The 25,154-nt window shown below is 39.4% G+C and overlaps 1 protein-coding gene across 7 annotated transcripts in view; it reads right to left on the bottom strand.

Annotated features, from left to right (window-relative positions):
- SEPTIN10 (septin 10) overlaps positions 1 to 25,154 on the bottom strand; it is a 96,787-nt gene that overhangs the window by 12,303 nt on the left and 59,330 nt on the right. For all 7 annotated transcript variants that reach the window (XR_012132188.1, XM_073238592.1, XM_037015579.2 and 4 more), the window contains 4 exons: positions 10,468 to 10,654; positions 7,267 to 7,428; positions 6,120 to 6,216; positions 4,881 to 5,049 (listed from right to left, as the gene is read on the bottom strand). Coding sequence is in view for 6 of the 7 variants with exons in the window: in XM_073238592.1 (XP_073094693.1) it covers positions 4,881 to 5,049; positions 6,120 to 6,216; positions 7,267 to 7,428; positions 10,468 to 10,654 (615 nt within the window). In the remaining variant the exon portion in view is untranslated. The remainder of the gene's footprint in view (positions 1 to 4,880; positions 5,050 to 6,119; positions 6,217 to 7,266; positions 7,429 to 10,467; positions 10,655 to 25,154) is intronic.

The following is a 25,154-nucleotide window of genomic DNA, read 5'->3' as shown; positions in this document are numbered from 1 at the left end:
CCACTAATGGTGACCTCTCCTTTTGTGAAACCTTCCTTGGCATCTAAGATGTGATACTGATGCTGGGGTTCTGTTCATGGAGTTGAAGAGTGAACTTCACAAACACTAAAAGTGGGAGAGTAAGTGTGAAGCTTTTATTTAGAGATAAAGTGAGAGGACAGAGCTCCTGGCTCATGAGGAGAGAACAGGAGAGTCCTTGGTGGTGCACTGTTTAGGGGATTTATAGGTGCCTGAGAGACAAAGGGCTAGGGATGCAGGTCTGCTAAATGGTCCCCAAATGCTTACCTTTGAAGAGACATTAAGTTTCTTATCAGTCTTCCAGATTATTTTGCAGAGTTAATACAAGAAATTTACTGCTCTGATTCTTTCCCAGGATAGCAGCCTCTTGATCTGGGAGCGTATCAATCAGGACTACGTGTCCTGCTCCCAAGGTGGGCTGAGTTATTGTCTGTTGTGTTAAGAAACCTATTTTTTTACTTCTTGGGTTTTAAAATGCAATCTTATCTTTAAGATGGAGTTTTTTCTGTTTTTACTATGTTGTTTATGACTGGGCTCGCTTGCCATATTAATTGCCCAGATTGTAAATTAATTGATTTAGGGCTGAAGGAGGGAAAAACAGCATCTGGGTAAAGTTAAAGAAAATAAGCTGGGCCTTTTAGCAGGTTAAAATAAATTTTACAATAGCATGATTTAATTGACAAAAATGAAGACATGGGCTATGCTGACCTCATTTTCTTGTCTGGCTATATTCAAACATTCTAGGCCAAGTTACTGCTGGCTTTTTAGTTTTAACTAATCTCACTGAAGAATGCTTATATTTCTAGTTTGCTATTTTACTTTAGAGAATTAAAATAAATTGACTTTGCTTAATTGTTTAATACAGAGTTTCGGTAGGGGTCTTTTTCAGGAGACCCTCACCATACTGTCTAAACCCACGGTCCCTGTCTCAACACTCCCAGTTTTCCTCTTTTCACTGCTCAAAACTTTTCTGTCTCTTCTACCTGCTTCTCCTGCTGACAAATATTAGAAAGGCTCAAGGCTGCTTCCAAGGCACTATTCTTTCCAGATGTACTTCTCTCTCCAGGTGATCTCATTAATACTAATTATGTTTAATTAACCACCTAAATGCCTGACTCTTAAGATTATTCCATTGGCCCGGCCCTCTTCCCTGAACTCCAGATATGTACCCAAAATGCCTATGCACCCTGATACTTTAATGTTTCAGATGAAACTCAAAGTCAACAGGATCCACACTGAGCTTATGATCCCCATTATACCATGGCTGCTGCCCCCACAAAAGCTCGTCCCTTTCAGAGATACCTGTCTTGATGAGAGGTACAACCATGCACGTAGCCAGTGAACCCATAAATCCAGGAGACAGGAAGTCTTCTAGCATCTTTTGTCATCGCCGGTTTCCGTTACCTCATCATATCCAAACAATTACTAAGTTCTTCCAAGTCCATCTTCTAGATCACTCTCAAACACATCCAGTTCTGTTTTTATAGCTATTACCTTAGTCTAGGCAATACTCACCTAAATGGTCCCCCCCCAAGCATCTTTAATACCTTCTTTACTTTGCAGCTAAGAGTGACTTTTCAAATGCAGATGTAACACCACTCCTTCAGTTGCTCTGTCTTTGAAAAGGACTCAGACCAAAATCCTCAGTGGCCCCTAGGGTGTGACTCCTGCCTACCTTTCTCTCAATCCTTATGCCACCCACACTTGTCTGCTCTCCAGCTACTCATCTTCTTTGGGGCCTTGAAGACATCACTGTCCCTCTGTCTTGAGGGTCTCTGCATATGTCTTGCTGTTTTTCCCATGTTGTTATAGTTCAAAACAGTAAATGCCTCAAAGAAGTCTTCCCTAGTTTCCCAGATCAAATCAGCATACCCTCCCCCCAGTACACTCTCTCTCCTTCAGTGTGTGCATTTCACAATTGTAATTTATTCTGCAATTAGATGTTTGATTTCAACTCCACGAGAGCCAGGGCTATAAGACCTTATCAGTACTATATCCCCAGCTCTTTGTCCAGAGCCTGGCAAATAATAGGCACTTCAAACAGACTTAAGATTTTACACAGGAATATTCACTGTAGACTCCCAAATTATTATCTCAGCCTTAACTTCACTCTAAGCTCCACCATTTTCATTTATGCAGTAACTTATTCAAACTCTTCACCTGAATATTTAACTGGCAACTTAATTTTAACATGTCCAAACCTCTTAATTACCAACCACAACCCCTAAAATCTACCCCTTCCCAAAATGGCCCCTATTAATAAACATCACCACCATTCACCCAGTTTCTCAGGTCAAAAACTATGACTGAAATCATCCTGAGTCCTCCCTTTCCTTGACATCTCATATCTAAATCATCAATGAGTCCTAGTAACTCTTACCTTTAAAGAACCTAACTACATTATGCTCTGACCACTTCTACCACCATCCCCTATTCTAAGCCTGTCTTTTCATGCCTGGACCACTACAGCAGCCTCCTGACCTGGTCTCCCATTTCTACTTTTGATCCCCCCAACACCTAGTCTCTACACAGGGCCAGAGTGTGCCTTCCTCCCACCTTCACCCCCAAAACTCTACAAGACAAGGTCTTTGCTTAACCCCACAATGCCTGTAGACCTGGTGACTAGCATCTGCTGAATGACTGAGTGAGGATTTTAACTTAAATGCAGGTCCTGAGGTTCCATCCTGGAATTCTGAACCCGCACCTCTCCATCATTCACAGGGGACTGCTGGTTGACACAAGAGGCAGCCTGACCCTGCTTCTTGCAGCGTGTCAAGACTGGCCCGCTTGCTCTCACCCAGGGCTGTGTCATGTAATACATATGACTGACTCTCAGACTTGTGTTAGGAAGAAAAATAGACATGAGTGGGGTGGAGAAAGAATAAAGCCAGTAAAGCCCACCAACAGGGACTCAAAGAGTTAACCAGGTAAAACCAGAGAGCCAGAAAGGACTCACAGAGTTAATGAGTTAATTAGTTGAAGTTCCAAAGGCCAGGAGGGACTTAAGAGTGTCCAGATATTCCTCAAATAAAGAAAAGTATCCAAGAGCCGCCTGTGTCTTCACTGCCTTATCAATTAGATCATGCCATTGTAAAATCTACTTGGCCAGCTTATTCTGTAACTTAATCTATATGCTGTTTCTTCTCTTCTCCCACACCTTAATCAAGTAACTTTGTAACAAGGGTAGGAGACAAATAAACCTATGTGGACAAAGAATGCTGAGATCCAGGCCAACAGTCACCTAAATAACCCTATTCTTTATATAAAACGTCAAAGGAATTATAAATTCCTTTATAATTCTTGTAATTCTATGAACCTGTACACATCATGCCTTATGCTGACTCTTACCCAGGAAGCCCTATAGAACTTCAGGCCCGGCACCCTTAAGCACACCTCCTCTCTGAGGTTGCCTGCACTCCCCTTTGTTTGAGTGTGTCACTCTGATCAGCAGAGAGGGGCAGCTGAGAGCTCTGACCTGGGGCTTTCAAGCTCCAGTTGCCTCGGTGACCACCACAGGACCCCAGCGGTCCGACTGTGCTCTCTAGCATCTGTCTGAAAACCTTCTTTCTCTGCCTTTGGTAAGTTCTCTGAACATCATCTCACTCCATCCAGGGCTCTGCGGCTCCCCCAAATCCTGGGGTGGCAGGGGCTTAGTTTTCAGGCCAGGCAGATCCAAGTGGACACTGGGAGCCACGTGACACAGGCTTTAAGAGTTGGCAAGGGATCTGCCCCACGCTGAGCAGTTGTTCTGTGAGCTTCCCTCTCCTCTCAGTTTTTCCTTCCCCTCTGCCTTATTCAAGTAAACCTGCTTTGTCCACCTTGACTCTGGCCTGCTCGTCCCTTGGAGTGCATTCAAGTAACACCTTAACTGTCTTCATTACTGTGTCTCTGCCCTTCAATTCTTTGCTGTGGAGGGGACAAGAACCAAGGAGAATAAACTCAAACCCCAACAGTTGGAATAATGAAGTGAAGTCTCCCTCTGGGAAACACTAGGGAAGCCAACTCAACAGAGACAATCATCATTTTATCAGAACTGTCCCATAACAGGAAGCACAGCATGTCTGAACTCGTGAGGAGGGTTAAGGACGTAATTCTTAATTTACTATGCTACCAGAACTGAAACACTAATTAAATCCACAGATGGAAAAAAATTAAACCTGTAACTTCATCTATCATTGCATCTTCCCAAGGGTCATATGTAATAGCAACATCCATTTAATGCCCCCTCCTCCTCATGTTTACTCTGGTGCAAATACTAGTGGCCAGGCAAAAGCCTGAAATGAACATAATCAAATGGAAAAGGAAGCCTTCATCTCATAACGGAGTCTCTAATAATGTTCGTCCTAAGGATCTCATGCTTTCCTCCACGCAAAAACTGTTCTGGAACACCACATCAAGTCAAATTTGATTTAGTTAGGGATTAGAGTTTTATGTTTACATATCTTAATAAAAGTCAGGAATATAGCAGCATATAAAATTAACAAGCAAATGTATAATAGTATTTAAAGTCAAATCACTGCATTCCTACAAGCACTTTCACTCTCCCTTTACAAGATACTTCCGTAAGCTTAAGGTACTCCAAAACTCACCTTCCAACTTCCTTTTTAATAATAGAAACATACTTTCATCCTTTTCATATAAATAAAAAACCAAAACCAAATGAGATTTTCCTTTAGTTATTCATTTGAGCATGTGCGGTAACAGTGGATTTTTGCCAAGTGATCTCCCTCCACTTTACTCCTTGGTTCGGAGGAGGAGTCAGAGACCCTCAAAGCAAGGACACCTGGGTAAGAGCAGCACGCCAGCTGCTCCTTTCACGCCCCTGCTCCGCCCTCTCGGACCCGTCCCTGGTGGGCACTCACCTGCGCGGCTGCTTCCCGGGGCCCACGTCAGCAAAGCCCATGGCGCCTAGCTTGCGGCGCCGGTACAGCTCGTAGTGGCGCATGTGCGTCTGCTCCCGCAGGTCCTCCAGGTTGGTGCAGAGGAGCATCTCACGCAGCTTCACAAAGTCGCAGTGCGCCTCATTCTCCACTGGGGGGAGACACGAAAACGGTGGCACATTTAATTCCTGACACAATCAGCGTTTGCGGAGCGAGCAGGGGAGAACAAATTTCACACATCAGCCGAAATAACAAACATGGTAAAGTGTGTCTGACTGCCAGCTGGTCACCACGGGGAAAATGGGCATCACACACTGAGTTAATTAACAGACCAGGCCTGTGCTTTCAAGTTAGTGGTCCTGGACAAAGAACTGGAAAGGAAACGCACTGTGTTGCCATATGCTTCAGCTACTTCACCAGTATTTTGTTGGCAGCTTACAAATTATCCTCAGGACATTTCACATAGTGCTTAAAAAGGTGTAACACCGTCTCACCCAAACCTCAAAGTAGTAAATTCTGCCTGCTTTTTACAGTGCTGCCTTTACGATCCTGCGTTATACACTACTCAAAATTAGTGAGTCATCTTAAACTTACATAGTCTCCCAATGTTTATGGCATCCAGAAGGCCAGAATGTGCTGTGACAAACACTGTTAATTATCGGTTTTATAGTTTTATACATTAAACATGTTTTGTCAATACTTTTCACTGACTACAAAACATAAAATTTTTAGAAAGCAGCAGTGGAACACTACCACTAGTAGGGATAATCCTTCCCTCTTGGTAGAACAAGCAAATGAACCAGAGAGTACTACTAATTTTAATGCTTGATAAATCCTAAAATATTTTAGTTGGCTGTTTATTTTGGAAATAGCTAGCAATACTTTAAGGCACAGAAATATATAAGTTTACAAGATGGTTTATTGTCCTAAAATTACCTAGTAATTAGTTTAAGTATTACATTTACACTCAAATTTTGTTCAAACTACCCAACCAATGCTTCACCCTTCTGAACATTCTAGCACACCTGGCTGGGGAGGCATGGTGATAGGATGTGGACCATAGGGTGGTTTTGCCCCACCTCTACACGCTTGGCTAAAACCAAATGCAGCCAACTCTTCTGACAACCCACCGCGATCCAAGGCAGGCCTCACCCGAGAGGGCGCACCCCATGCAGCTCCCAGCAATTCGCGGCTGCGTCCCAGTCACCATTCTCTCATTACCTTGAACAATACCCCAGGGGTACTGGCGAGCTTTGACCATCTTATTTCCAACTTTGACCTCATCCATACTTCCCACTACGGCAAAGGGCAAGTGTCCCTGGAAAGGAACCATTACATCGATCACATCTCTCACCAGTGTGTAAATGACCAACAAGAGAAGTTTTATGCAAATTACAGAATGAACACCTATTAAATAACAAATTTATTAAAAAACAGAATGACCTGCTAGGCTTCAGATTTTAAAACTTGGCAGTGAGTATGTGCCAACTATTCTGTAAGAGTCATTTTCAGGCCTAAAAAGGAAATTACTTATTGAGCATCCCCACATGCAAGGTATTGTGCTATAGGAATGGCTTAATATTTAATAACTGACATTTAGCCTCTTAATAATGTCTTTCTGAAAAATTACTCCAGGTGGTCTAAAGAAAAAATTAGATCTAAATACAATTGCACATAGGAATTACCCAACACTTCCTCTACATTAGTCAACATCACCATGATAGGCAGTCAATGAAGGCTCTACCCTCACAACCGTCCTTAACAAAGGTATGAATTCCCCAATTTTGTAGATAAGATAAAGTCTCAGAAAACCATATCATCAAGTCTGTCTGACTCCAAAACCTATTATCCTTCAAAAGATAACCAAATATTTCACAAATTGTGTAGCCTCAAGAAAGTAACACAAAGAACTCTGTTATCTTCAATTACATTAACCTAAAAGTTGTGTGAATATTTAATATGTATGTATGACACCGCAAGGGAGAATGAGCTTAAGTATCAGATTAGAAAGATCTCCTCAAAGGTTTTAAGATTCTAAAGCATTCCAAGGGAGGTTTCTATGTTTTTAAAGAGGATAAAATAGCCATCTTTCTAAGGCAGTATGTATGGTTCTACAAAAGGTGTATCTCCACCTCGCAAATGTACTTTATTTAGGTGAAAGTGGGAAGGAAAGAAATGCTCAAAAACATATTATACTTTTCCCAACTCTAGAAAATAAATATTTTCCTATACTGAGCTTTTTAAAAATTCTGTTTGCTTTAAATAAGTGTTTTTGAAGAAACAACTGAAAACATATTAGTAGCACTGTTACTTATAAATTATGTTTTTTCACATGTTAAACAGAATCAGTATTCAATTAGGAGCTCACATTCATTGCAGCATTGATTTTAGCAATACTTTCATCATCTGTTGGGAACTGGTATATCTGGACACCATTATTGACCAATTCACTCATGAGCTTGACCTTAAACTTCTGTAATTCAGTTTTAGAAATTGCATCAGCTTTGGCAATCACTGGTATAATGTTCACCTAGTAAGAATAAAGAAAAACAAAATCTCATAATTGAGGATTTATTTTTTAATCCTGTAGTTTCTGCTTTCAAATCCATTCAGTCTCTCACAAATTTTTTTAACCTGGGTTAGGAGGGGACGGTCAAACTATGGTCCAGTTCACTGCCTGTTTATATAAGCTGAGATCTGCTGGAACACAGCTGGCCCCATTCACTTACATACTGTCTACGGCCACTTTCATGCCACAGCAGCAGAGATGAGTGGTTACTCGAGACCACATGGCCTGGGAAGCCTTGCCGACTCCTGACTTAGATAAGCACTGGCTATCGTTCTTACGAGACACCTCTATACAATCATTCCTGCAGACGCTGCCTTGCAATAACTACTTTTAAAAAGGAGTTCTTACAGTATTTCCTCTGAATAGGTTTAGAAATCTCACATTTTCTTCCCTCCTCTCAAAATCTATCATATACAAAATAAGTAAATATAGGCAGTAAGCTGAAATGCCCGCTTACTTCACTAAGGATGCTTTACTTCTTAATAATCTAAGCACTAACTAATGGGGGACTGATCCCCAAGCAACACTTGGGACAGGTTAAGTCTTTGCAGCCTCTCAAGCAGCAGGTCCCACTTTCCCGATGAATCCATCCAATCTGCACCCGTCATCAGACTCTCACCTGGTTGTCTAAGGAAGGAGATTTTATGTATACCAACCAAAAATGTTCACGGCTTTAAGAAATAATTTTCTCAGCATTAACTGAAGTCTTATCACTGTCCAGAAGAGAGGTGGGGTCATGAGGACCGACAAAACCTGTGAAGCTGCTTCTGTAAGATTAATGTCCCACAAAATAGTGATGACTCCACAGATTTAGGGATCTGTAGATTTTTGGTTATTTAGGGTATTTTTTAGTGGAAAAACTTCAGGCCAGTCATGTGTGTCAAGAGAATGAGGTATCAATGTAATTTTCAGAATGAGTGAAAGGTAAAAATCATATTTCTTATTCTATCCTTAAATGTCTTTCTCTTCTCCAATTTCACAGATTTACTGTGTATATTTGGATTTATTATTCCTAAATATGCTTCAAATAAGATAAAATTTCCCCAAATATCCATAAAATGTGTGACAGAAGACTTTCCAATAATTGTGGGTAGGTAGTTTTCATGTTAAATTTGTCAAAATACATAAAAATGTGATGCCAAGTTCTTGGTTTCAATGTTAAATACTTAGGTATTCAATAAATTGTGCCAAGTTAATAACTTATAGTTTCCACAATAAATAGCAGAACCAGGCTTTAGTGTAAGTGCCTGACAAGCTTTTCAATTGCTGAGGCCCCTATCTCAACTCAGACATTCACATGGAATGCACATATCACCAGCTATCTGACACAGCTGCTAGCAAAACAACAAAGGAACCAGGCCACTTCTCCCTTCTCTCACCCTAATTCCCTGCCTGATGCTTTAAATTTGTTAATGAAGCATGAGCCCAAGAAGCTCTAGACACCCCAACCTCAGACCATGATAAAGGCCAAACCAGGTTCGTGCTCGCCTCCCTCCTCCTCCTGACCTCTGTGGCCCTTGGGTGTGCTGTGTACCCTCCAGGATCCGTGAGTAACAAACCTTATTTTCCAAAGTTCCTGGATGGTTTCTTGCTGAAGTGCATCCTGTGATCACAGTAAGAACCACAGGTGCAGCCTAGCCTTGGCATTGGCCCTGGTTGGGGGAGGATGTCTGCAGGCTCACTGTGAGTACACACAGCTGAGGTACTCCTCAGGCATTCCGAGCCAGGAACACTACAAACGTGCTGGGCACAGCATGGACTGAAAGCTAAATGTTAACGCTGATCTGTCTATCGGAAGAGGGAAAGTAACAGGTGTGCCCAGGGATGGCAACCTGGCACTCAATGCAAAAGATAAGGTAACTTTCCATGCCACACTGCATAGCGTTCTGCTTTTAAGAATATAAGTTAAGGATAAACTAACAATTTAATTAATCATCACATCTGCCCCTTGAGGTAGTAATTCTTCCTAGTTTTTATTTCAGTGATGGGGAAACTGAGGCTTAGAGGGCTAAAGAAATTTGCCCAAGAACACATAGCTATTAAGTGACGGAGCCCATATTTACAACCAGCCTCCACCAACACCAGTTTCTATGACCTTTACACAAACGATGCCATTTGGCGCTTGTGTCTGGCTATGACGAAGATGCACACTATTGTTTTTATGCTCCTTTAATAAATATGAATTTCTACAAAATCAGACTCAACTATAACTGTAAATGGCTAAACGGCTAGAACATCTGATGAGATGACCAGACTCCACATAAGCTTCATCAGGTTTTGCTAAAGCCAGGGGACTGTGCAACTAGTCAAAAGTCAATCAATCTACATACCAAGGCTTCACTAAGCAGGTCTTCATGCTTTCCATACTGATCCCTATACAGAAAGCAGACATGGCCAGCGTGCCATTTTTTATGAATCCTACCTTATAAAATTATTAGCCTGTATGATGAAAGTTGCAATTGTCATGCCATCAGAGTTTACAGGAAAACTCTGGAGATTTTTCAGTGCAAGATACCAGTCTTTAGCCATCTTTTAATCTAAAAAAATCTGAAGTGAGTTCATTTGCAGATTACATAATTTTATAGCTCCCTGAATTTATATATAACTCACTACCTCAGAAAATCAAAAATAGGTTTTCTTGGGAAGGTTCAAAGTAAGACATAATTTACATAATACATGACAACACATTAGATCTTAATCTCTGCCAACTCTTTTCACTTAAGTGTTACAAAGTAAAATTAGTGTCCAATAAGTTCTGTATTTAAAAATGTAAATGGAGAACCACATTCTGGCAATTACTAAAGGGAGGCTGAAATTTTATGTTAAAGTTTTTTCTTTGAATCTGATCTTCCAAAAGGAATTTCCCTGGAATATAACCTAAGATAGCTATGAAATGCTTTCAAAATGCACAGAATAAAAGTTATGATAGGTATACTCATCACAAAGAGATTTTAATAGTTCAAAATGAGCCTGCTGCATTGATTGCTTTTCCAAACCCACCCTGCTGTCAAGGCTCTTCATGGTTAAGAGGTCCAGTGTCTTCAGAGAGTGGCCCGTGGGTGAGATGAAGTACAGGCACACGTGGATGCGAGAATCATGGTAGTTAAAGAGAGAGCGTTTAATCTTCAGTTCCTCTTGGAGATAGGCCTCAAATTGAGCATCTATGTAGTCAACTATTGGTTGGTAGCTAAAACGTAATTATTTAAATAGTTAACACAACACATTCATGTTACCCTAATAAGATATTTGTGTACCTGTACATTTGAGATCTATATTTTCACCAATTAATAAAGTTAGTATCTAGCTAAACAAATAACTTCAGTAATAAAACAAATTGTGCAGGGTATGCACACACAAAGGTGGCACTTCAGAACCATCAGGACAACTTGCGCTTTACACTTCTTTGTAGAAATCACATTCATTGGATTCACCCCACTTCAGTCTCACAATCATTTAAATACTGGGTCCATTTGCCTTCTCACAAAAGTTCCCACATCCCCAGACTGCTGAATGAGATTAGGCATCTCATTGTAACCAGACTGGGCCACACACATTTAACTGGGAGAAGGCATGAGCTTAATAGCTAAAAATGTATTTGTCAAACTTCATCACTTCTGCTTCTTAAATCAGATTCATACAAAGCATTAATGTAGTAAGGAGGAAAGGCATGGTTTCATTTCCTTTAGTTATAAACAAAGGACAGTCCCATCACACCCTGAGCTCTGAGTGCTCACATCAGAGCTCCTTCTGGCATGCTTTTTCACTTTAGTTGTTTCTTTCTATCCATTCTTCAAGATGCAAAGCATATCCCAGTGTGCGTGCACAGCACCCTGGGAATCACTTCTGGATTAGTTCGTGAAAGGTCCACTTCATTTGGGTAGCTAAATCACTGCCTATACTACTCTAGTTGCTACTCTTGGCTATTCTCATTAAGTAACTTTTGGTTTCCACATGAAAGTAACAGCAAACGTTCCTCTGCCAAATTCCCTGGACACCTTCATAATGACCTTTGTTTATTGGAATATAGTCAATATACATATTATATTGGTTTCAGATGTATAACATAGTGACTCTATAATTACATATTTTACTAAATGCTCAACACTGTTCAATGTAGTTACCCCCTGCTACCATACCAAGATACCATACCAAATTGGTTCAATTGTCTATGCTGTACATTCATTCATATAACTAACTGATAATTTTAAGTCTGTACCACTTTACCAACTTCACCTATTTCACCCATCCCCCACTCCCTCACCTACTGTAACCAACAGTGTGTTGTCAGTATTTATGGGTCTATTTCTCTTTTCTTTGTTTTGCTTTTTAGATTCTACACATAAGTGAAATCATATACCATTTGTCTTTTTCTGCCTGACTTATTTCACATAGCATAATACCCTCTAGGTCCATCAAAGTTTTAGCAAATGACAAGATCTTTTTTATGGCTGAGCAATATTGAATTGTGTATATACACCACTTCTTTATCCATTCATCTATTGATAGCACATGGGTTGCTTGCATATCTTGGCTATTGTAAATCATGCTGCAATAAACCTAAGTGTGCATATATCTTTTCAATTTAGTGATTTTGTTTTCCTTGGGAACTTCCACATAAATGAAATTGCTGAGTCGTATGGTATTTCTATTTTTTAGCTTCTTGAGGAACCTCCATGCTGCTTTCCACAGTGGTTGTACTAATTTACATTCCCACCAACAGGGTAGGAGGGTTCCTTTTCCTCCACACCCTCTCCAACACCTGTTATTTCTTGTCTTTTGGATAGTGGCCATTCTGACCAGTGTGAGGTGATACCTCATTGTGGTTTTGATTTTCATTTCCCTGATAATTAGCGATATGGAGCATCTTTTCATGTACCTGTTGATCATCTATATGTCTTTTTTGGAAAAATGTCTATTTGGGTCCTCTGCCCATTTTTAATTGGGCTGTTTTTGGTGTTGTTGAGTTCTTTATGTGTTTTGGATATTAGCTCCATACTGGATACATCATTTGAAAATACATTCTTCCATACTATAGGTTGCTTTTTTGTTTTATTGGTTTTCTTTGCTCTGCAGAAGCTTTTTAGTTTAATGTAGTCCTATCTGTTCATTTTTCCTTTTGTTTCCCTTGCCCAGATGTTTCTAGAAAAAATTGTTCATACTGATGTTCAAGAAAATTCCTGCCTATGTTTTCTTCTATGAGATTTTTATGTCTTAATCCATTTTGAGTTTACTTTTGTGTATGGTACGACAGTGATTTAGTTTCATTCTCTTGCATATAACTGTCCAGTTTTCCCAATGCCATTTATTGAAGAGGCTTTTTTCCCCCATTAGATATTCTTGCCTCCTTTGTCATATATTAATTGATCACATATGTGTGGGTTTATATTTTGGCTCTCTATTCCATTCCATAGATCTTTGGGTCTACTCTTGTGCCAGTACCATACTGTTTTAATCACTGTAGCTTTGTTAGTATAGCTTGAAATCAGGAAGTGGGATATACCCTGCTTTGTTCTTTGTCAAGGTTGCACTGGCTATTTGTTTTTTGTGTGTGTGTGTGGTTCAATACAAGTCTTAGGATTATTTGTTCTAGTTCACTGAAAATACCACTGGTATTTTGATAGGGATTGCACTGAATCTGTAAATTGCTTCAGGCAGCATGGCCATTTTGACAATGTTAATTCTCCTATCCATTAGCATGAAACAGATTTCCATTTATTTGTGGTTTCCTCAATTTCTTTCATCAATGTCATGGTTTTCAGAGTACAGGTTTTTCACCTCCTTGGTTAGGTTTATTAGGTATTTTATTCTTTTTGATGTAATTGTTCTCTTGATTTTTCTTTCTGCTAGTTTGTTATTAGCATATAGAATGCAACAGATTTCTGTTTATTGATTTTATATCCTGCAACTTTACTGAATTTATTTCTTAGCTTTAATAGCTTTTTGGTGGAATCTTTAGGGTTTTCTATATATAGTATAATGTCATGCAAATAGTCTCAGTTTTACTTCTTCCTTACAAATTTGGATGTCTTTTATCTCTTCATTTTGTCTGACTGCCATGGCTAGGACCTCCAGCACTGTGATGAATAAAGTTGGTGAGAGTGGACATCCTTGTCTTGTTCCTGATCTTAGAGGAAAAGCTTTCAGCTTTTTGCCACTGAGTATGATGTTGGCTGTAGGTTTGTCTTAGATGGCCTTTATTATGTGATGCAGTATATTCCCTTTATACCCACTTAGTTCAGAGTTTTAATCATGAATGGATATTGAATTTTGTCAAATGCTTTTTCAGCATTTATTGAGATGATCCCATGGTTTTTACCTTTCCTTTTGTTAATGCAGTGTATCACATTGATTCATTTGCAGATATTGTACCATCCTTGCATCCCTGGAATAAGTCCCACTTGGTTGTGGTGAATGATCCTTTTCATGTATTTTTTAATTCGGTTTGTTAATACTTAATTGGGGATTTTTGTATCTATGTTCATCAGGTATATTAGTCTGTAATATTCTTTTACTCTAGTGTCTGGTTTTGGTATTAGTAATGCTGTTCTCACAAAATGATTTTGGAGTATTCCTATCTCTTTTATATTTTGGAATACTTTAAGGAGAATGGATATTAGCACTTCCTTAAATGATTGGTAGAACTCACCTGTGAAGCCATCAGGTCCTAGACTTTGGTTTGTTGGGAGTTTTTGATTACCAATTCAATCCCGTTAGTAGTAATCAGTCTGTTTAGACTTTCTGTTTCTTCTTGGTTCAATCTTGTATGTTTCTAGGAATTTAACCATTTCTTCTAGGGTGTCCAGTTTATTGACATATAATTATTCATAGGATTCTCTTATAATTCTTTGAATGTCTGTGGTGTCAGTTGTAACTTCTTTTTCATTTCTGATTTTATGCCCTTTTTCTCTTGATAAGTCTGGCTAAAGGTTTGTCTATTTTTGTTTATCTTCTCAAAGAACCAGATCTTGGTTTCACTGTTTTTTTAGTCTCTATTTTATCCATTTATGCTCTGATTTATATTATGTTCTTCCTTTTACTAACTTTGTGGTTTGTCTTTGTTTTTTTAGTTCCTTTAAGTGTAAGGTTAGATTGTTAGACTGTTCTTGTTTCTTAAGGTAGGCCTGTAATGGTATGAACTTCCCTCTTAGAACTGCTTTTGCTGCATCCATTTTGAACCACTTGTATTTCTTTTTTGACTCCATGTATTGTTTCATTTCCTTTGATCTATTCATTGATTATTTAAAGCATGTTGTTTAGCTTCCATGTGTTTGTTTCCCCAGTTTTCTCTGTAATTTCTAGTTTTATAACATTGTGGCATGAAAAAATGCTTGATACAATTTCAATCTTCCTAAATCTGTACAGATTTGTTTTGTGCCCTAATATATGATCTACTCTGGAGAACATTCCATGTGCGATGTGTATTCTGTTGCTTTTGTTTTGAATGTTCTGCATAGACCTGTTGAGTCCATTTGGCCTGAGGTGTCATATTCAATGCCTCTGTTTCCTTATTTACACTGTCTGAATAATCAAGCCACTGATGTAGGTGGGGTGTCAAAGTCTCCTACTATTATTGCATTGCTATATATTTCTCCCTTTAGGTCTATACTTGCTTTATATATTTAAGTGCTCTTATGCTGGCTGCATAGATATTTATAATGGTATATCCTTTTGTTGGACTGATCCTTTCATCATTATGTCCTTCTTTGTCTCTTGATACTTTCTTTGTTTTGCAGTCTACTTTGCTCATGTAAATATTGACCCTCCAGCTATTTTTTTCATCCCTGTTTGATTAGAATATCTCTTTCCATCCCCTCAGTTTCAGTCTGTGCATGTCTTTAAGTTTGAAGTGGGTCTCTTACATGCAGCAAATAGAAGGGTCTTGGTTTTTTATCCATTTGGTCACCATATCTCTTTTGATTGGAGCAGTTAGTCCATTTACATTTAAATTATCAATATGTATGTACTTGTTGCCATTTTGTTAAATGATTCCTGGTTATTTTTGTAGCTCTTCTATGATCCTTTCTTCCTCTCTTTTCTTGTGTTTTATGACTTTCTTTAGTGTTATGGTTGTGTTCCCTTGTTCTTTTTTTGTGTATTGTAAGTTTTTGGTTTGTTGTTACCACGAGGTTCTTACATGACATCCTATGAATATAACAATTTATATTACGCTGATGGTCACTGAAGTTCAAATGCATTCTAAGAGTACATTCATTACTCCTCCTCCCCATGTTTTATGTATATATCTTCCTTTACACCTTTTAATTTAGTGATTCCCTTAACAAATTCTTAGATGTAATTGGCTTTGCTATTTTTGTCTTTTTGACTTTCATACTAGCTTTTAAGTAAATAGATCTACCTCTGTTATATGTTTGTGTTACCAATGGAAAACTTTCTCTTTCTTACATTTCTTGCTTTAGTTAGGGTCTTTTCTTTTCCTCCTAAAGAAGTCCCTTTTAACATTTCTCATAGGCTGGTTTAGTATTGGTGAACTCTTAACATATTTATCTGTGAAGTTCCTTATCTCTCTTTCAATTCTGAATAATAACCTTGATGGGTAAAGCATGCTTGGTTGGAAATTTTTTCCTTTCAGCATTTTGAGTATATCATGTCACTCTCTTCTAGCTTATAGAGTTTCTGCTGAACTATCAGCTGATAGCCTTAAGGGGTTTCCTTTATATATAATTTGCTGCCCTTCTCTTGTGGTTTTTAAGATTTTTTGTCTTTGATTTTGCATTTTAATGACAATGTGTCTTGGTGTGACCTCCTTGGGGTCATCTTGTTTGGAGCACTCTCTGCTTCCTGGACCTGGTAGACTGTTTCCTTCCCCAGGTTAAGAAAGTTTCCAGCTATCATTTCTTCAAATAAGTTTTCCACTCCCTTCTCTCCTCCTTTTGGGGCTCCTATAACACAGATGTTAGGACATCTGATGTTGTCCCAGAGCTCTCTTACCCTATCCTCATTTCTTTTAATTCTCTTCCTTCTCCTATTCAGTGTGAGTGTTTCCCTTTAGTCCATCTTCCAAGTCACTGACCCATTCTGTATCCTCTGGTCTGTTCATTCCCTCTAGTGTACTTTTTATTTCATCTATTGAATTCATCATCACTGATTGGTTCCTTCTTAGATTTTTCTATATCTTTGTTGAAGTCCCCCTTGAGTTCCACCATTGTTTTCTCAAGTTTGGACAGTATCTTTAAAACCACTGCTTTACAATATGGGTGGCCAACAGGGCCATGAAAAGATGCTCCACGTGGCTAATTATCAGGGAAATGCAAATTAAAACCACAATGAGATATCACCTCACACCAGTCACAATGGCCACTATTCAAAACACAAGAAATAACAAATGCTGGTGAGGATGTGGAGAAAGGGGACCCTTTCTCCTGTTGGTAGGAATGTAAACTGGTGCAACAATTGTGGAAAGCAATATGAAGACTCCTCAAAAAACTAAAACTAAAAATACCATTTGACCCAGTAATTCCACTTCCAGGAATTTACATGAAGGAAACAAGATCCCCATTTTGAAAAGACATATGAACCCCTATGTTTACTGCTGCACTATTTACAATAGCCAAGATACGGAAGCAACCCGTTTGATTAGATATCTCTTTTCATTCCCTCAGTTTCCGTCAATAGATGAACAGATAAAGATGTTGTACATACACATAATAGAGTATTATTAAGCCATAAAAAGAAAAAAAATTTTGCCATTTGCAACAACGTGGATGGATCTAGAGGGTATTATGCTCAGTGAAATAAACCAGGTGGAGAAAGACAAATGCCAAATGATTTCACTCATTTGTGGAGTTTAAAAACAAAGCAAAACAGAAGGAACAAAAAAAGCAGTAGACTCACAGACACCAAGAAGAGACTAGTGGCTACCATAGGGGAGGGGTTGGGAATGTGGGAGGGGAGGGAGAAGGGGATTAAGGGACACTATAATTCATGATCACAATATAGGTATGTCACTGGGATGGTAGTACAGCATGGAGAATATAATGACTCAGTATCTTACTACGTTGATAGTGACCACACTGGAGGGGGTGAGGACTTGATAATATGGATGAATGTTGAACCACCATGTTGTGAATGTGAAACCATCAAAAGATTGTATATCAACGATACTTTAATAAAAAACTGCTTTAAACTCCTTATCAGGTAAAATGGTTAACTCTGGTTCATTTAGCTTTTTTCCTGTTTTTTTTCTTGTTCTGTTGTTTGGAGCATATTCCTCTGTCTCCTTATTTTGTCTGACTTTCTGTGCTTGATTCTATGAATTAGTTGGAAGGGCTCACTCTCCCAGTCTTTAAGGATTGGCTTTGTGTAGGAATATCCCTTGAGTAGCCTGTGTGCCTCACGGTTCTGGCAGGCTGGCGGTGGATTAGGTGTGAGACAAACTTTTCCTTGTGCTGGGGCTCCAGGGCACAGTTTTGGCAGGCAGAGTGTGGTGGGCTGTTGGAGGGGCTTCTGGGTGAACACCTGTTGGTTCTATACTGATGAGGAAGGGTTGTGGGCAAGTGGCAGGTAGGAGGACATGCCTGGTAACTTCTGGGTTGGCACCAGCTAAGCCTCTGTGCCTCCTCACACATATGCGTGCAGGTGCTCTGTGCCACTCGGGAATTCTGGCACCAGGGCACCAGCCTGCAGTTTTGTGCACACTCCCTGTTGGGCTGGTGGATGGCAGCAGGTACCAAAGTGGAACTGCTGGATCTTCTGTAGATGTTTCTGGGTATAGGCAAGGGCCAGGAGGCCACCCAGACCACATCTGAGATTGGCGTGTGCACCCAGACCCTGCTTCTGGCCCTCCTAAGATGTGTTGAAGAAGCACAAAAGTGCTGGTAGCTCCTTCCATCCGGGATTGCTTCCAACAGTTTCCTTGCCAAGCAGTAGGTGTTCAGTTCTGAAACTTGGGTTCTTTCACTTATGGTCTAGCCACACTTTGAACCACAAAGTACCTCAGGGCAGGGAGTTCATACCTGCTCTCTGGGATGCTCTCCCCTACCCCTTGGCCAATGGGGGTGGGGTTCCCATGTCTCCATCTTGCCTACTGCTTTTTATTGATCATTCTGTCCCTTACTGTAAAGAAAGTGCTCACTTCGGTCTCTGTTCTTCTATAGGGTGAAATGTTCTGTGTGTAGGTGTGCATTTGGTGTGCAGTTGGGAGAAGGTGCAGTCAGGCCCCCTCCACTCCTCCAACTCCCCAGAATCCCCATAATAATGATTGTAGGCCCCAAGGGGAGCAGCACCTTGTATGGCTGAGGTACTCAACAGAATTCATAAAATTGAATTCCTCCATAAAGTTCCCTGACCTGTCTAATCCTTACAGATCATCACCTCTCTTAAACTCATAAAATACCTTGTTCTTCCTGTGCAGTTGGTAAGCAATGTGAGGGCAGAGAGAGCATCTTAACCTCAGTGTCCTCACAGTGACTAGCCTTGAACATTATCAAATGGACTATTAGAAACACCATCCTTGAGAAACTGGTCTAATGTGACCCAACATGATTCCTTCCCCAAAGTAATAAAATACTAAAAATTTATCTATAAGTACATATTTAGCATAAAATTTCCAAAGAAGGTTCTAGTAATGACTAAAATATACAACCTATTTTTAATGCCTAAACAAATAGCCATAAATGTTCCTCTATCTGAATGTTCTACACTAGGCTTGTCATAAATACAAACCACAAACAATTTCTGCTAAATAAATTATAGACCATTATTAGGTATTCTCCCACAGTAATTTGCTTGAGGTTTCCATTTTGAGTAAATTATAAACTCACTCTTTGAATGAACTGAAAGATACTGGCTTAAAATATAAAAATCACCTTCTTTAAAACATCAAAGTACTCATAAGGTGGTATGGGATTAACCAGCTCAAATCGAAGAAAGTGGAGACTGGGAGGTAAGCAGAGGATGAGGGTAGAGTCGGTACTGGGACGTGCCCAGCCCGATACCTGTTTCTGTAAATAAAGTCTCATTGACACACTTAACCATTTGTTGACATATGTGCTGTGATGGCAGAGGAGAGGAGTTTGGACAGAAGCCATGCAAGCTGCAAAACCTGAGGTATTTACTATCTGACCCTCTGCAAAAAAATTTACCATCCTCTGCACTAAAAGCATCAGTGCTAGTTGTATCCTGAGGCCACTTGTCAATCTAGCAGTCCTTGGGCTTTGCTTCTGAAGGACTTGTAGGACAAGAAGGAAGAAATCAAAGGCCAGGGACCACGAAGGTGGGAATCTACTAAGAGATCACCTTCCAAACTGAGCTGAGATCCTACAACCATATGCCTTCAGGGTAAGAATGAACTGAAGTAAATCAGCAATTGCTCCCCTGTCCTGGAGCATCTGTATAGGTGGCCCAGGCAATAAATGAAGCAGGGAAAAGAAAAGAAGAAAAACCCCATCCTTTGTAAATCTGTGGCCACAGGGTCAGTCCTGACACACATCTGCTGCCCAGGTTCATGCTGCCTCTTTGACTCTGGGAACCCTAAGCCATGGAACAGGGTTAGGGACCCTGGGAGGATCAATGCCCAGAGGGGCCTAAAGCAAATCCAAGTCTGTTCAAAGGAGACATCTTCACCTTAGACCTGGAGTGTCTCTCTGCAAATACCCTGTTCAAACACCATGAAAACCAAAACAATGACCCAGCACATAAGAAAGACAAATCACAATGAGAACCATAGCAAAAAGCAAACATTAGTAAATAATTACCATGATAAATGCAAAAGGCTGATTGAGAATCAATGAGAAATTGGAGCAAATTAGATCAAAACCCAAAGAAAGGTAAATTATAAGAGCAGAGATTCATGAAATTTAAAATTAGAGAGTCAATAAAGCCAAATTTGAAGACCAAATAAACTTTGTCAATGCTGATCAAAGAGAAAAGAAAATAAACACAAATAATATCTGAAGAGGAAAAACAGACATCATTACAGATGATGGATACAATAAAAGAAACTAGGAGTATATCACCAACATTTTAAAGTAAATATATTTGAAAACTTGGATGAAATGAACAGGTTCCTAGGAAACTGTAACTTACCACAACTGTCTCAAAACACAACTCTAAACTATCCTATAATCATTGAAGAAAATCAGTAACTCAAATTCTCTAAAAACTCCAAGCCTATATGGTTTTATAGATGAATTACACCACTCATTCCAGGAAAAAATAAGTCTAATCTTCTACACATTTTTTCCAGAAAATAGTGAAAAAAACTACCCAAACTCATTTTAGAAACCTAACATAATCTTGTAAAAAAAAAAAAAAAAAAAAAGGAAAAAAAGGCAGTAAGGGAGGAAAATACAGGATGAAAAAAAACCCCTCACTTATAAGCATAAGATGGAAAAATACTAAAAGGAAAGAATCAAATATAGCACAATATATAAAGAATATCAAATGGTATCCATGATGGCAAGGTCTAATTTACCAAAAGAAAAATCAGTTATTGTAGTTCACCTTATTAAGATTAAAGGAGAGAAATTACCATCTTCTCCAGAGAATGCAAAAAAAAAAAAAAACCCATAAAAGTACGTATTCAAGATTTAAAAAAACAACTCATACTAATAACAAAGGAACTTCCTTATTATAATTAAAAAAGAGAAAGTTAGCAACATGGTAAAATTGAATTTTCCCTTTGGAGTCAGAAAAAGGCAAGGATGCCCACCAACACTGCTGACTGTCCAGCAAAATTCTGTAAGCCCTGCCCAGTGCAATCAGGTATTAAAAATGAAAGAAAGAAAAATAAAAACTACCATCCTAGCTACCAACTGGGACTGGATTTATCCTCCTACCTTAAACAAGTAGGAAGTGGGACAAAATATGTTAATAAATGTTTTTAAACATCAGACAACAGGTAGCATAAAACTGTGATCACTGAGAAACAGAAATAAATGAGGGGCTCAGGCTTTTGTCCTAAGCAAGATAGTAGGAGACAAGTTTCCAGGACCCAGACAGGAGAGCTCAGGGCCTGTCCGACTCACTGAGATGAGGAGACAGAGGCCAGAGCCCAGCCAGGCCAAAGCAACTAGGATTTCTAGGGCAGAAAGGAGAGAAGGCAGCTGGAGACTAGAGGGGGTCCCTGCCAGCCCCTGGTGAAGCACTGATCTGTACAGGCATATGAGGAAAGTAACCCAGGATCAGAGTAACCAATTTCTTATTACAGTTATGGGTAGGGTTTTACAAAACTATACATTTGACAAAATTAGTGGAACTGTACACTTAAAAAGTCAGTGCATTTTATTTATCCTATGTGAATTATACATCAATAAAACTTATTTAAAAAGAAGACACAAAAAACTAGAAAGGAAGAAATATAAACATTATTTGTACATAATGCTATTGCATACACAGAAAATCTATACAAATTTAGAGATGAATTATTGGAATTAGAGAATTTACAAATTCTGCTATATGCAAAGTTAATTATATTTCTATAAACCAAATAGAGAATGAAATATTTTAAAAAGATACCATTTATATAAAAAATGTCAAATATCTAAAAATAAATTTAACTAGTGTATAAGATCTCTCTATAGAAATTATAAAGAAGTTAATAAGATTTAAAGCAACAGGGGATTAAAGATGGCAGCGTGAGAGGTGAGACACAGACCTCTTCCTAAAACCACATATAATACAAAAATATAATTAATACAACTAATCCTGAAAGAGCAACAGGAAAGAAGGCTGCACCAGACTGCATACACTTGGAGAAAAGAGCAGACCTCACGGAACAGGATAACATACCAAAGCTGTGACCTGGTGGGACCCAAGCCCTTCCACCACCCAGCTCACTGGCAGGAGGAAGAGAAACAGAGCTGGGAGGGAGTGGAGGCCTTGGAACTGCTGAGCACCTAGCCCTGGAGATCTGCTCTGGGAGCACAAACCGACATTGCATTGTGCTCTGGTGATTAGTGGGGTTGGAAAGCTAAGACAGGCGGAATACCTGGAGAGAAGGAGATTCCAGTTGTTTGTAGAAAACAGGAATTCATAACCAGCTGATCTGGGCGGGCAGTCTGAGAGACTTCCTAACAGTGAGAGGGCTGCTGAAGGAGCAAGGACTGCACAGAGTTTACTGCTCAGGAGAAAGGACAGGTAGACAAAATTGTCTGGGTGCACTCTGCCCAGCAGGTTGGGAGCTTAAATGATCTTCAGGCACTCCATCACCCTGGCTGGCTACGCAGCTCCAAGGCCCCCCACCATGATATGCAGCCTGCTGTGTCTTCCTCTAGCCTGCACCTGGTTTGCAAACTGGCAGCCCCTGTCCTGGTGTCAGGTCAGCCACAGCGGAGCCCCGCCTATGGCAGCTACAAACACAAAGCACAGAGGCTTACACCTGTGTGTTCGGCCCACTGGTTCTGGCAGTGGAGACAGGCTTAATAGCCAGGAAACAGGAAACAGCTCTTTCTTCCTCCAGGCACCAGCATCACTCACCTGCAACCCCCGACATTGCTCCAGGGGCTGAGCAGCTCCACAGACTGGAGCTTCTGGGCACTAGAGGGTGCCACATTCAAACATGAAACGTTAAAGGAAACTGGTTCAAAGCAAAATCTCAACACCAGAAAAAGGACTGAATTAATAAATCTTCCTGAAAGAGATTTCAAAATAAAAATCATTAACATGCTAATGGAGGTACAGAAAAATATTCAAGAATGCAGGAATGAATTCTGGTCGGAGATCCAATCATTGAAGAGCACAATGGAGGGTACTGAAAGCAGGTTGGATACGGTGGAGATGATAAATGAAATAGAAACCAGAGAAGAGAAATACAAAGAAGCTGAGGTACAGAGAGAAAAAATGATCTCTAGGAATGAAAGAGTACTGAGAGAACTGTGTGACCAATCCAAATGGAACAATATTCGCATTATAGGAATACCAGAAGAAGAAGAAGAGAGAGAGAAAAAGGGATAGAAAGTGTCTTTGAGGAAGTAATTGCTGAAAACGTCCCCAGTTTGGGGAAGGAGATAGTCTCTCAGGCCATGGAGGTGCACAGATCTCACAACACAAGGGACCAAGGAGGACAACACGAAGACATACACTAATTAAAATGGCAAGATCAAGGATAAGGACAGACTATTAAAAGCAGCCAAAGAGACAAATAAGAACACATACAAAGGAAAAACGATCAGGCTATCATCGGACTTCTCAGCAGAAACCTTACAGGCAAGAAGGGAGTAGCATGATATATTTAATGCAATGAAGCAGAAGGTCCTCGAATCAAGAATAATTTATCCAGGAAGATTCTCATTTAAATTTGAAGGGGGGATTAAACAATTTCCAGATAAGCAAGCACTGAGAGAATTTAGCTCCCACAAACCATCTCTACAATGTATTTTGGAGGCACTGCTAATTGATGCAAGTGTTCCTAAGGTTAAATAGCTGTGTCACCAGAGGTAATAAAAAGGGATAGACAAAGAGTACAGAATATGATACCTAATATATAAAGTATGGAGGAGAAAAAAGGGAGGGAGAAAAAAAAAGGAACCTTTAGATCATGTTTGTAATAGCATACTAAGTGAGTTAAGTTAGAATATTAGATAGGAAGGAACTTACCCTTGAACCTTTGGTAACCATGAATCTAAAGCCTGCAATGGCAATAAGAACATACCTATCGATAATCACCCTAAATGTAAATGGACTGAAAGCACCAATCAAAAGACATAGAGTCACTGAATGGATAAAAAAACAAGACCCAACTATATGCTGCCTACAAGAGACTCACTTCAAATCCAAAATACACAGACTAAAAGTGAAGGGATGGAAAAGAAAAAGATATTGCATGCAACTAACAGGGAGAAAAAAGCAGATGTTGCAGTACTTGCATCAGACAAAATACATCTTAAAAGAAAGAAAATCACAAAAGACAAAGAAGGACATTACATAATAATAAAGGGGTCAATCCAACAAGAGGATATAACTATTATAAATATCTGTGAACCCAACACAGGAGCACCTACATATGTGAAACAAATACTAACAGAATGAAAAGGGGAAATAGAATGCAATGCATTCATTCTAGGAGACTTCAACACTCCACTCACTCTGAAGGACAGAACAACCAGACAGAAAATAAGTAAGGACACAGAGGCACTGAACAACACATCAGAACGGATGGACCTAATAGACATCTACAGAACTCTCAACCCAAAAACAACAGGATACACATTCTTCTCAAGTGCACATAGAACATTTTCAAGAATAGGTCATATACTAGGCCACAAAAACAGCCTTAGTAAATTCAGAAACACTGAAATTGTAACAACCAACTTCTCAGAACTCAAGGGTGTAAAAGTGGAAATAAATTACGCAAAGAAAACAAAAAAGCCTACAAACACATGGAGGCTTAACAACATGGTCCTAAATTACCAATGGATCAATGACCAAATAAAAACAGAGATCAAGCAATATATGGAGACAAATGACAACAATAATTCAACAACACAAAATCTGTGGGATGCAGTGAAGGCGGTGCTAAGAGGGAATTATATTGCAATACAGGCCTACCTCAGGAAAGGACAACAATCCGATATGAACAGTCTAAACTCATAATTAATGAAACAAGAAAAAGAAGAACAAATGAGGCCCAAAGTCAGTAGAAGGAGGGTCATAATAAAGATTAGAGCAGAAATAAATAAAATTGAGAAGAATACAACAATAGAAAGAATCAATGAAAGGAAGAGCTGCTT

The sequence above is a fragment of the Manis javanica genome, chromosome 1, assembly GCF_040802235.1.
Source record: "Manis javanica isolate MJ-LG chromosome 1, MJ_LKY, whole genome shotgun sequence".
Taxonomy (NCBI): Eukaryota; Metazoa; Chordata; class Mammalia; order Pholidota; family Manidae; genus Manis; species Manis javanica.
Note: the sequence above shows the minus strand (reverse complement) of the source record. Positions and strands in the feature narration are given on the sequence as shown.